Below are 12,360 nucleotides of genomic sequence, written 5' to 3' on the forward strand. Positions count from 1 at the left end.
AACGATGTGACTCTTCCAACCCTTTAAAGGATGGGAGTTATCCATTAGACTTAAAAACTAAAACTGGGTGGAACTCCAAATAAAAGTAATAAATCTCTTTGCTTGCTCAGTAATAATTTCTCTGCTTATATGAATCCTACCAATCTTATTAGCGACGAGCTCTACTATCTACAAAAGCAAGAGGCACCAACATTATGTAAAAGCCACAATTGCATATGCCTTTGCCACCAGCCTAATCCCTATGACAGTCATTCAGTCGGGCCAAGAAACAGTAATCTTGAATTCACACAATAATTATTCAGACTTTAAAAAGAACACTAGGTTCAGGCGTTAACTCCTCAGTCAGTACCATGCATTAGCAGCACGACTCATCACATGACCGGTCACAGAATCCCTGACACACGCACACTCAAACCGTAATAACCGATTTTTAAGGATCTCCTTACGCTTCTCAGTGCGACATTAATCGATATTTATCAGAGGAAGAACTATATCCTCTGTGCTAATGCGATGATGACATGGTTGAACAGACACAAACGCCCAGGGACCCTTCATAGCAGCATCTGGGGTACTGGATTTATCGTGTCGGTGGCATGATTTTTATTCAACTTCTCACTCAACTGACAATACCAGTCTCCCATCAGCTGGACTCCTCCTAGCTGCAACCGGAAAATCCACCCCACTGGGACTTCGACCGGGAACCCCTCAGCCATGCAAGGCCCACACCCGCCTCGGCCCTCCTCCAGCACAGTAGTTGTAGTGGGCATCTTCCTGCGAAGGCAGTTTTGGCCGTGAAGAGATAATAAGCTTACTTGAGCAATAACACTACGCGCAGGGGCCATCCACATGCTATGCACCGCAGTCCGCACAGTATTAAAAAAAAATCAGTCGCCTTTTCTACGTCAAGCAAGTTAGCTATGTACTGTTGTCACTGACCAGCCGCACCGAGGGGTTCCTCCGTGTGTTCCACATGCCCTGCTGTTACGTTCCGGCTGTCGTTCGTAGCCTAAACGGTGACCAAGAGATCCAAGAGACAGGTGGCCTATCAAAGCATTCCTTGTCACCACGACCACACTTACCACTGAGGAGTCTACGCCCAGGGCGACAGGTCGAGGCTCCTGCCACGCCCACATCGACACTGCGCCCTACCTGTGCGCTGGCCGCCACGCCCTAGGGGCTGTGCGCTGCTCTGCCAGGGCCACCGTGCCTTCCTGCTCCAGATTCCCGAAAACAGCCTTGCCCCGACACACCATCCGACACCTCTTCACTGCGAGTATCCGCTGGTTTCGTTCCAGCATCACTCCGACTCGTCCGCAGACAGCTGCACCTCAACATCCGACACTAATGGCCCTACCTGTAACCACACTGTGTTTCGTCCTGGCACGTGAACTCCATCTTATAACAAAAGCTAAAGTTTAATTGCCCTTCCGGCCGCTCTGGCTCCTCTAACCTCAGATACTTCCCCGCTTTTCCACACTGCCTGCCTCCCGCGGTGCAGGCACGCAGCGGCGGGACTGGAATCAGCACCCCATGACTAGAAAGTGGTTTACCAAAGTGTCCCAATTTCAAAAATCTTCTAAACTAGTGTCCAACCATAAAGGCCCACCCACACGGTACTTCGGCCCTGTTCTCGTTGCGTTAACCCTGACCCTAATTACCGTTAGTTTCCACGAGTCATCTCTGCGCACCGCCAGCAGGAGCCACGGACCAACCGGCGGCTGCGCGCGGCGCAGAACCATGACGAGGTAAAGCTGCGAGGCCCACAGGCCCCTCACGGAGATGCCCCAAAGCCGCAGTGTCACAGACAGCGCCGTCTGCCAACCTCCGACTTAAATGCGACTTCTACCAACCTGCGCAACACCAGCGTAACTTCTGTAATTAAACGCTGTTCCGTAGCCGTAGCAGTGATACACCGAAGACGGCCAGCATCCCCCCGAAACAAATCAGAAGCACCACCGAGCTGGAAAAAGCCATCGAAATTCATCACGACTCCACAACTGACTCTCCATTCCCAAGCAACCCAAGTCCCCATACGGTGCTGAGGGTTTGGATGAAAACCCTCCAAAACCACAAAAACACTACGAAATGCAGTTCGTCGTCACTCCACATGGCGTCTACCCACGACCAACGTCACGAAAAGTCATTGTTCTTGGTCGACTACATCAAAATTGGCACGGGACCCACCGGCCCCAGCGCACCTCCTCGTGAGGAAATCTCAGATCTTTCGGGGGTCTGGCGAGCCCTACAGATCCAAACACAACTTTTCCCAGCGATACACCACTCATCAGAGGCTACTACTGCTTCCTCTTGTGTCACTCACATCTGCCAGGACATAAATTACCACATTTCCATGCCAACGGAGCATCCACATTCTTTACCTGCCTCTTGCTGTGTGTGGGACGAGCTGTATTACAGAAGACACGTTTACAGAAACCTGACACGTCAGGATCGTGTTTGCTGTGACAGCAATGGCACTTGTGAGTTACACACGAGCACAAGGTCGAGCGTCCTCCTTGCACCGGCAGTCATCACTGAGCTGCCCCTGGCGAGCCCCTCTCTCAGACGCCGCTGTGTGGGGTGCATCGGAGGAGGACTTCCCGCCGGCAGAGCCATGCTCGCCGGTTCCATGCCTTCCACTCCACGCTCCCTCTCACCATCTCGGCTCTGGCCCGTGGCATCTACTGTTCCTGTGGGACACATGACCCCGTGACCCAACAGGAGGCACGCAAGGCACAGCCAGAGGACACCGTAAATTTCTGATACTAGTCCAGTTTCCACCCGGCCTGCCAACTACGCCCTGGCCAACCCCGAGTACCACCGCACACATCACGGCTGCGTGGTCCTGGCTGTCCGCCTGTGCGACCCTACCATCCATTCCGAACAAACCAGGCCCTGGCCGTACTATAATGCACGGTTCGGGACGGAACTGCAACCGCGAATGACGAACGCGCAATTAAGGCACTGTTCCCCGGCGTCACGTAGCCACACAGGGCAGTTCGCTCCGTGGTTACCAGACGTCGCCCGCACCACTGGCCTCACAGCGCCCCCACGCTGAGCAGCAGCGCGTAACGCCGTGCTCGGCCACACGCCCACGGGAGACGGCCACAAACAAAAGCGCCACGGTCATGTGACTGAAGTGAACAGACTACGACCGAAGCATGTTCAAGGATTTTCTGTAACACGGTTAAATTTTTACGAGACCACAGAACGCTACAGCTGACATGGAAATAAAGCAGGACAGTAACTCCAGAGACCCCGACCGCCCGACAGCTAAGACCCAGACTGGGACTAGATACCCCGCTGTGCTCCGCCCGAAACCCGAACACTTTCTGTGACAGCGTTATTCACCAGAGTGCTACTAGCAGTCGCCTGAAACCCACAGGACTTGGTGGTGCTGTGTGTCCCTCTAGAGGAGCCTGTGCTATAAGCCCTGATGAGCCTCACCATCCCGGGCTCGCACGGCCCACGGCCCCGCCACCCTCAGCAAACCCTAAGAAGGAACGACAGCCTCACACGCGCGTGCGAAGCGTAAGAACTTTAGATCAGGTGTACCTTCGGGGGCTGGGCTGGAAAGAAATGGGCTACATGTGTTTTTTACTTCGATTATTATTTCTTACACAAAAGTCCCCGTGAAACCAAAAACTAAAGGATTTAGAAGTAAACTGACAAAATAGAGCTTAACCGAATCACGCACGACCCATCCCCATCACCCTCCTCGAATATGAGAGATGTTTTTAACAAAAACATGCACACATACACACGTGTGGGTGTGCTCGCCCGTCTTCCGCCGTGCTCTGCAAACCTGTCCACACTCGTGTGCGGTGCTGCTGGGGTTGTGTTTCACGTTCACGTGGCTGCAGGCTCCTGCAAGGTGTAATGTCAGCTTTTCTATCGTGATGTTTTTTTTTAAGACTGCTTTGTATTAAAATGTGGCATTTTTCCCTAATTAAAAAGAAAAAACCATTGTTTTCTATTAAAAAAAGGCGATATGACCAAAGATCTCACTTACAATCATTCAACTTAACATGAGGAGGCTGAGTCGTAACGAGGGGGGCTCGGGGTCAGCGGTGGGCAGCGCAGGGTGGGACCCCACGCGAGGCTGGGGAGCTGCTCACCGGGGCTGCTGCGCATCACCCTCCAGCCCCCCGCCAAGGGCGAGCCTCGCCTTCTCACGGCTGACGGCTCCCGTTTTGACACTGCCTCGCTTCCTGTTTACACCACAGGAAGCCAGAGAGCTGCTGCCACCGCTGCCACCGCAAGAAGTCACAGCAGGGGCTGTCTCCCAGGCCGGTGCCTGCTGCCCGGGACCTGCTGCCGGCCTGCAGACAGCGCGCCCCTCGGAGGCTGAGCCGCGGACAGGAGGCAGCCCAGGTAGGGTGGTTTCGCTCTTCCAGAAGGAAGGGCCTTCCGCGAAGACGAGGGGATGAGTGTGGCCCAGAGTCACAGTTCTGCCCGACATGATGGCGGAAGTGGGGCTGGTGCAGTCAGGAGCCCTGGCTGCGGGACAGTGGGGTGCTGCCTAGGGCGGGGTCCTCCCGTCTGCAGAGGCGATGCTGCGGTGGGGGTGCAGGCCGGCCGCGGCGTCAGCAGGAGAGCGCCTCCGGGGGGAGGTCCAGAGAAACGGGCGCCGTACCACGGGGGCAGCTGCAGCGAGGGTGACAGCAGGTGGCACGGGGCAGTTTCCGCGTCTGAGACGGCAGGTCGGGGAGCAGGGTCAGTGCTGGCACCTGCGTGAGGGAGGAAGGTGGCCCTGGTTATCAGACTTAGAGCCTTGGTAGGAACAGGATAGGAGTTCGGCCTTCATTCCCAGGCAGGGGGAGGGGCGAGAATGACCATGGCTGTGACCGTGACACAGGGGTCTCACCCTGGCCGCTGCAGGCACAAAGATGGTCATTTACTCTGCTCGGTGTAGGAGTCCTCAGTTCTAAAATGCCGCACAGCAGACAGCATTCTGTCTGAGAAGCCTCCCCGCCCCCAAGCGCTAGGATGCTGTGAGGTTCCCTCCCACGCGCCGCACCTCAGCTCAGGTGATGGCACCTGGGCAGCTGCTCACCCAGCCAGGGGACTGTCAGGCACCTCTGCCACCGCCCTCCAGAACCCCTCGCCTCTGAGAAGAGAACTGAGGTGGAGGTTCTCGCCAGATGCCATGCACAGCTCTGGCCTCTGTTTCTCCCGTAGTGGCTCCCACGTCCCCAGCGAGACACCCAGTGCTCACCAGGCAGGCACGGGTGGACCACGGCCTTGACTGCGCCACCGAAGACCCCTGGGTCAGAATTTCTGACTGTATCAAGAGCCTGTTCAGCCCTGTCATGAGTGAGAACCACGGCCACGTGCCACTCCGGTCCCCCAGCAGCCTCGTTCAAGAGGACGGGGTGCAGGACCACCGGGATGGGAGCCCCACAGAGCTGGACGCCACCAGCGATGCTCCCAAAGCATACAAGTCGGCGGATGGCAGCACCGTGAAGAAGGGGCCACCTGTGGCCCCGAAGCCAGCCTGGTTTCGCCAGAGCTTGAAAGGCCTGAGGCATCACGGTCCTGACGCCAGGCCGCTGCCCGCCCCCAGGGAGCACCTGGGGCCACCCACGCGGGCCTCCAGCTCCATCAGGCAGAGGATCAGCAACTTTGAGACCTTTGGCTCCTCCCAGCTGTGTGACAAAGGCGCTCAGAGACCGGGCCCGCAGCCCCTGGGGACCCTGGGGGACACGGCCAAGCCTCCCGGGAAGCCAGACGGAGGATGGGGTCCCGGGCCCTCCGGCCGAGAGGCCCTCCCCACTGACCAGCCACCCTCTGGCTCCCACGGGGCCACAGAGGCCACTGCCCCGTGTGCGCCAGGGACCCCTTCCCCAGGGCGGCTGCCCAGTCACACAGCCCTCGCCCCTGACTCTGTGCTGCGACCACCGTCCACGCAGACTGTGCCCCTCGAGGCCCGGTGGTCAAAGCGCCCAGCCAGCGGGCGCGCAGCTTCCCCCTGACCAGGGCCTCGTCCTGCGAGGCGCGGCTGGCGCAGGAGGACACCTGCAGGCTGTACTCCATCAGCAGCCGCGTGTCCTCCGCCGTCATGAAGTCCCTGCTGTGCCTCCCGTCCTCACCCTCCTGGGACCAGACCCCCTGCAGCCCCCAGGAAGTGCCGTCTCCAGTGTCCTCATCTAGACCAGACGCGGCCGCTGACAGTTCCGAAGGATCCGCAGCCTCCGACACTGGCTTCTCGCTCAAGTAGGTGTCGGTGGCCACCTGTCTCTAACCCCACATGGCCTCGAAGCCTCGCAGTCTCAGAGCGGAGGGTCACCCCACCTGTTCTTTCCCAGCTGCGTGGTGTGACACCCCTGCCTTCCCTGCCGAACAGCTGCTGTGTGTGTGTGGGGGGTGGTGGTGTGGAGGGCGGGCCTGTCCCTTCACGAGTCCCCTGTGACTTAATGAGGTAGAACGGGTCCTGCCCGCCAGAGCTCAGACGAGCCGCCTGTGCCACGACGTGACCCCTTGGGAACTCTCGCTGCACTCGGGCCCAGCCGTGGGCAGGGTGTGAGGACATCTGGGTCCCCGCTCCGGCACCCACTCCCTGGCCACAGCAGGTCCACCTGCGGACGCGGGAGGTGCTGACACCGAGCCTGCAGCACTGTGGCCTGCGCCCTCCCTCGCGAAGTAGGGCCACTCTGCACACAGGCCCATTTACCATTCTGCCAAGACACGTGGGAGACGCCTGGCCCAGCGAGCGCCGTCCAGTCGGCCTCTGCGGACGGCCCGAGAGGGCGGCTCCCCGGGGCAGCCCGGCCACTGCCTTTCGCCCTCGGCAGACGTGCAGCCAGCAGCGTGCAGCTCTCTCTGGCCCACGAGCTGTAAGGGACCGCAGGGCTCAGCACTCGACCTGACTGCTGGGGCCCCTTCCCGTGCAGGGGGCGGCAACCCCGTGACCATAACCACAGTCTCGCCCAAAATATGAAGCAAAGCTGCAACCCAAACGAGCTAGTTCCAAAGACCACAGCAGACCAGTTGCTAAGGAGGCGCCCTCTGTGGTCAGCAGGGACCGCACCTGGGAGGGAGGGGAGGAGGGAGTGTGTCTGAGGAGCGTCTGCCTGATGGCCAGCTGGGGGCGGAGCCTGTGGCATCGGCCCTCATCTGTCCAGCATCAGCTGGGGACTCTGCCATCAGACACACCAGGGCCTGTGACTTCGAGTCCTGGGCCTCAGGCTTTCACAGCCAGGACCACAGACAGGCCGTCTGCCCTCCTGCCCGATTCCCTCCCGCCCGATGCCCTCCCTGCGGGCGGGGCGGGGTGGGGCAGGGCGTGGGCATCTGCTGGCAGACCTCCCCCTGGAGCCCGGGGCAGGGCAGGGGGACGGGTAGGTCCTCCCATCCCTGAGCCTCACGCCTCGCCGGGGCTGTTCTCCCCTGAAAGCCTCTCGGAGCTGAGAGAGTACTCGGAGGGCCTCGGCGAGCCCACAGGAGCCGACGACTGCGTGCCCCCGGCCGCCGGCCAGTCGGTCATCTCCCTGCTGAGCTCCAAGGAGTTACAGCAGCTCATTGAGGAAGTGAGGGTTCTGGATGAAGCAACGCTGAAGGTGGGTGTCTTTGACGGGCGCGGTGGGACCAAGGCCTGGCTACGCACAGTGCGGTCACCTGCCTGGGCCGGAGCTCAGGAGCCCAGGCTCCTCGGGGCTGAAGGCAGACGGCATGGCGGATGCCAGCCCAGGGTGGGGTCCTGCATGGTGGGCAGCCGGGCACCGGACCATGAGGCCGTCGTGGGAAGGCGTCTTGTAGCTGCTGAAGCGCTTTCAACCACTGGCTTATCTTCTGAGTTTTATCGGTGAGAAAGATCAGGCTTTCTCTCTCTGGATCCTGCTGCTTCCTGTCTGGCGGGCCGCTGGCCTGAGCATGTCTCCAGGGGGCTGCTGCTCTGTGGGCAGTGTGGGTCTGAGCTCCCGCCCGGGACTTCCCCTGCACCCCGAGAGGTGACGGGTTCCAGGGCCCCACGTCAGTCATTCTGAAAGTGCCACTTCCCGTAGACTTCCTGAGCATGGCCCAACGCTGTGTGGGGGTGGGAGGGGCAGAGCGGGGCCCTCGCTGCAGACCCCTGCCCTCGTGGGCCACCCTGGCCGCCTCCTACCGGGATGACAGACAGACGTCAGAGCTGTGTTCTCCAGGGGGATGCCCTGGGCATGGCTGTCCCCAGAGCTTTCTCCAAGGGCATAACAGAGGCAAAGTGCTGGGTGACGCTGGAGCCTGCCTGTCACGGGCAGTGTTCCTTGGGACCCGACATGGGCCTCAGGGCGCATAGGCAGCTCCTCGGGGAAGAGTGGGGTGATCTGGGCCTGTGCTGGGTAGAGGCGGGATGGTGAGGTCCATTCGTCTCTCAGCCCGTCTGGGACCTGGGACTCCAAATCACAGGGCCAGAGAGCCGGCGGCAGGGCAGGTGATTCTTCGCGTGGGTCTGTCCCCCTGCCCGAGGCGCAGGCTGGAGCCCGGAGCACACGGCCCGCAGGCGCACTTCCTCCGGTCTGAAGGGTGGTTTTCCAAGACACTGCTGTGCTCTGACTGTGGAACCCTGAATCGAGACCTAGATTTCTGAAGGGGGCGATGTGGGGGCGCCGAGTCTGCACCCCGTGCCCTCCGCAGCCCCCGCCTCCATGACCGTCTCCACTCTGCTCATCTCGCTCATTTAATGACCTGCCTGGCTCTGGTGTGACCTGGACAGCCCAGAGCGAGACCACGGTGACAGTCTGTGGCTTCAGTCAGTGCGCAGGCCTTATCCCGACTCCGGGAGAACCCCGCATGCCTGGGTGGGCTCGTGGGTGTGTACGGGTGCGCTCACACATGAGGCCTTGGGCAGGGACTCAGCAGCTCCTTGATGCTGCTTCTGTGCCCCACGGTGGGGCGGGGGACAGGGAGTGGCCCGCTGCACACCAGCTCCGACCCTGGGCTTGCTGACCAGTTGGGTGACGCTGAAGGCACAGCGCTGCGTCACCCAACATGCGGGTTCCCCGCCGACCCGGTGGCACCTGGTCGTCTTCATGCAGGTGTGGGCGCGCATGGGGGACGAAGAGGGGAGGGCTCCACACCCAGTTTTCCCTTCTGAGCTTCCCGACTCCAGAAATAGAGCCCTCTCCTAACGGACGGTGACGCAGGTGTGATACGATGCAGCTGGGGTTTGAGACCGCGTCAGCCCGACGTGGAAACGCTTGTCAGACTGCTCACACCGTTGCGTGACGTTTCTTACGACACGTATCTGCTTTCGCAGCAACTAGACAGCATCCACGTCACCGTCCTGCACAAGGAGGAAGGGGCCGGCCTCGGCTTCAGCTTGGCAGGGGGAGCGGATCTGGAGAACAAGGTGGTCACGGTGAGTGGCCCGGGGACGGGGCCCCGGGAGGGCGACCGCTCGCCAGGAAGGGTCTTGTGCTGGGTCAGAGGGATGCAGGGCAGCCAGCCACTGATAGGCAGTTGGCTGTCAGGGCATAGTAACCGTCATGTGACCCCCGATTCGGCCCACATCACAATCCTTCGTGAACAGGGAAGGTCCCTGGGTGCCCGAAATGACTTCGCCAAAAACGATCAGAGTCACTGTGGGGTTGAAGAGAAGTCACGGGGCCTCGGCTTCTGGGGAATCAGTGTGTCTCACACCCTGCTAGCACTGAATGTTCAGACGAGAAGGACCAGTGACCGCGGCGGGGGCCTGCCAAGGCTGTGTGACCAGGATCGAAGGCCTGGCCGTGATGGCTAGCACAGCACTCCTGGACGGAGAAAGACGGCTGTATGCTTGGCTCTGCGCACGTGGAGGGCAGGGGTGTCCACTGGGACAGTTAGGAAGCTTCCTGGCCGGTTGGTTGAGAGACATGCAGGAGAGGACACTTGGGGATGGTGACGTAGAGCAGGTCCAAGAAAGGTGAACAGCCAGTGGCTAGGACCATGGTCATGGAGTCTGAGGCGTTGTGCTGAGAAGGACGCTGAGGGCCAGCCTGTCATCACTGTCACCGGCCTCTGCCCCATGTCCAAGACATGGCTGTGTCATCCTCGTCAGCTGGACTGTGGTTCAGGTCCTCTCTGGCGGGAATCTCGATGTGACGCAACTGAACCCGGGGTCCCCCAGGTTCACAGGGTGTTCCCCAGCGGCCTGGCCTCTCGGGAAGGGACCATTCAGAAGGGCAACGAGGTTCTGTCCATCAACGGCAAGTCCCTCAAAGGGGCCACCCACAACGATGCGCTGGCCATCCTCCGCCAAGCTCGGGACCCCAGGCAGGCCGTGATCGTCACGAGGAAGCCGACGCTGGAGGCCACACCCGACCTCAGCCCCACCACTGACTCTGCAGCCTCTACATCTGGGGCTGGTGACGTCTCTGCAGAATCCGGTAAGTTCTCTCAGTGGGGTGGGGCCTGTGGGGCATGCCGACTTTGACCACAGCCCCGCTGGGGCTGCCCCATTATTTGTGGCCCCAAGGACCCACAGCCTGCCACGCGCACTGCCCAAGTGCACGTCTGTGCTCAGATGTCCACGTGCTCGGCAGGCAGTGTCCGCCAGGCTCGCCTGATGCCAAGGGGCATCCACAGCTTGGAGAGTGTCCCTGACAAAATCCTTGTCCTTTCTCAGCAGCGGAGGCCACGGTCTGCACGGTGACACTGGACAAGACCTCCGCAGGGCTGGGCTTCAGCCTGGAAGGCGGGAAGGGCTCGCTGCATGGGGACAGGCCGCTCGTCATCAACCGGATTTTCAGAGGTGCGCTGCACGTCCGCCTGTTTCCGCCCTGTTGCGCGCAGGAGGTGACTTGCCTTGTCCCTTCGTCACCTCTCTTCCTCTCCTTCATTCCAGGGGCAGCGTCAGGACAGAGCGACACAGTGAGGCCAGGGGACGAAATCTTACAATTGGCTGGCAGTGCCGTGCAGGGCCTCACACGGTTCGAAGCCTGGAACGTCATCAAGGCGCTGCCTGACGGGCCCGTCACGCTTCTCATCAGGAGGAAAGGCCTGCAGTCCGAGGGGACCACAGCCTCTGGAAACCCATAGGCCGAGCACCAGCACTGATGCCACAGCCAGTGGCACGCAGATCCTCAGGGTCACTGCCGACCCCACCGAGAGCAGAGAGAGCACAGGGCTGCTGCCCAGTGGCTGCTACCTAGGCCCAGACCCTCTGGGACTCCACCCGGCAAAGGGCTGTCCCAGAGGTAAGGGCAGTCACGGTGGGGTGGCCCGGTACAGACTACAGGCGGTGCAGAGGGCTTGAAGTGCACACTGTGGTGCTATAAATAAAGGAGATAGGCCCCAACCCGACATGCAGTCCGTGTGTGCTGTGCGGATTTTACAGGTGGCACAACTGTGTGACGAGCCGCCCCCAACAGCCACGTTGGGTTTCCTCAGGAACCTGCAACGTGGGTAGGGCTTGGAGGGAACGGCTCAGTCCTGCCCCACATAGCATCAGCTAAAGCCATTTGAAGTCTAGGGACTGGGACCACGCGAAGGGTCACTCGCTCACTCAGCAGGTGCTTGACGCTGGCCTAAACACTCACGGGCCCCTCCCCGTGGCCTGGGCTTCCTCGTGATGGGGTGGCTGGGTGCCCAGGCCACGTGTCTCCAAGAGCACAAGAGCCAGTGGGCCTGCGAGCCGCAGTGGGTGGGCGGCCTCACCTCCACCGTGCGCTCGGTCGGAGCGGGCACAGGCCGGCTCAGGTAGAGGGCGATGGCACCAGGCTGGAGAACACCTGTGCAAGGTGGTGCCCACAGAGGGAGCAGTGTGAGTGGGAGCGCGAGCACACACGAGCCGCCTACCTCACGGCCTTCTGCAGGTTGGCGTACAGCCCAGCCATGCTGCGGGGGAAGAAGGCGTCCACCACGCTCTGCGGGAGGGAGCCGCGCAGGTCCGTCTGGAAGAAGGTGACCACCCTGGTCTTGCTGGGCTCCCTGTGAAGCAACAGCAGGGGTGGTTATGCCTCTGCAAGACGGGCTCTAGGGCCAAGCGTCTGGCCGCCCGTCAGTGGCCAGGCCAGGGCTTATGGCCGGGACAGACTTCACGGCCCAGAGGTCCCCAGAGGTCCCCCCTGGACCCGCCCGTTCTCAGAATGGAGACGCGCTCTGTGCAGGCTCCGTGGCTGTGCGGGCGGTGAGCAGGGGGTAGCCGGTCCCCACGTCCAGCCCAGCAGGGCCGTCAGTCCCTATACCCTGCCTCCTGCTGCTTGCAGAGGGCTTGCTCTGCTCGCCGGGCCCTGGGAGGACCCAGGCAGTTCTCTGTGCAGTCTGGGCATTCCTGGGGTCTCGACAGCTCCCCAAGGGGTCTGCGAGGTCAGAGCAGCCGTCACGGCCGCACTGAGATGCATCGCGTCTCGTCCACTCATTCCCACAGCAGCGCGTGCGCATCTCCGAGGCCACGCGGTGCGAGAT

At 60.9% G+C, this 12,360-nt stretch overlaps 2 protein-coding genes across 5 annotated transcripts in view; one reads left to right on the top strand and one right to left on the bottom strand.

Annotated features, from left to right (window-relative positions):
* Positions 1-3,520: 3,520 nt before the first annotated feature.
* Positions 3,521-12,360, bottom strand: part of STARD5 (StAR related lipid transfer domain containing 5) — a 16,976-nt gene continuing 8,136 nt past the window's right edge. For 2 of the 3 annotated variants that reach the window (XM_011374401.2, XM_011374400.2), the window contains 2 exons: positions 11,752-11,883; positions 3,589-4,727 (listed from right to left, as the gene is read on the bottom strand). In XM_011374401.2, the coding sequence (XP_011372703.1) occupies positions 11,753-11,883 (131 nt within the window). In that variant the 3' untranslated portion in view covers positions 3,589-4,727; position 11,752. Of the gene's footprint in view, positions 4,728-11,751; positions 11,884-12,360 lie in introns of all 3 variants that reach the window. The other variant, XR_002776079.1, reaches the window with a different exon arrangement.
* On the top strand, positions 6,626-10,712 carry LOC111729088 (pro-interleukin-16-like). 2 transcript variants are annotated; one of them, XM_023520065.1, is made up of 3 exons: positions 6,626-7,556; positions 9,233-9,334; positions 10,082-10,712. In XM_023520065.1, the coding sequence occupies exons 1-3, from the start codon at positions 7,074-7,076 to the stop codon at positions 10,385-10,387; spliced, it is 891 nt and encodes a 296-aa protein (XP_023375833.1). In that variant the 5' UTR covers positions 6,626-7,073; the 3' UTR covers positions 10,388-10,712. The 2 variants fall into 2 exon arrangements, with proteins under 2 accessions (XP_023375833.1, XP_023375832.1); XM_023520064.1 differs by lacking the exon at positions 10,082-10,712 and having other exon boundaries at positions 9,233-9,957.

The sequence above is a fragment of the Pteropus vampyrus genome, unplaced genomic scaffold (genome assembly GCF_000151845.1).
Source record: "Pteropus vampyrus isolate Shadow unplaced genomic scaffold, Pvam_2.0 Scaffold245, whole genome shotgun sequence".
Taxonomy (NCBI): Eukaryota; Metazoa; Chordata; class Mammalia; order Chiroptera; family Pteropodidae; genus Pteropus; species Pteropus vampyrus.

Excerpts from the sequence above, each read along its gene's own strand:
- LOC111729088 (XM_023520064.1), top strand. The coding sequence starts at position 7,074 with ATGGCCAGCTGGGGGCGGAGCCTGTGGCATCGGCCCTCATCTGTCCAG. Across the intron at positions 7,557-9,232 it reads TGGATGAAGCAACGCTGAAG|CAACTAGACAGCATCCACGT; the intron begins GTGGGTGTCTTT and ends CTGCTTTCGCAG.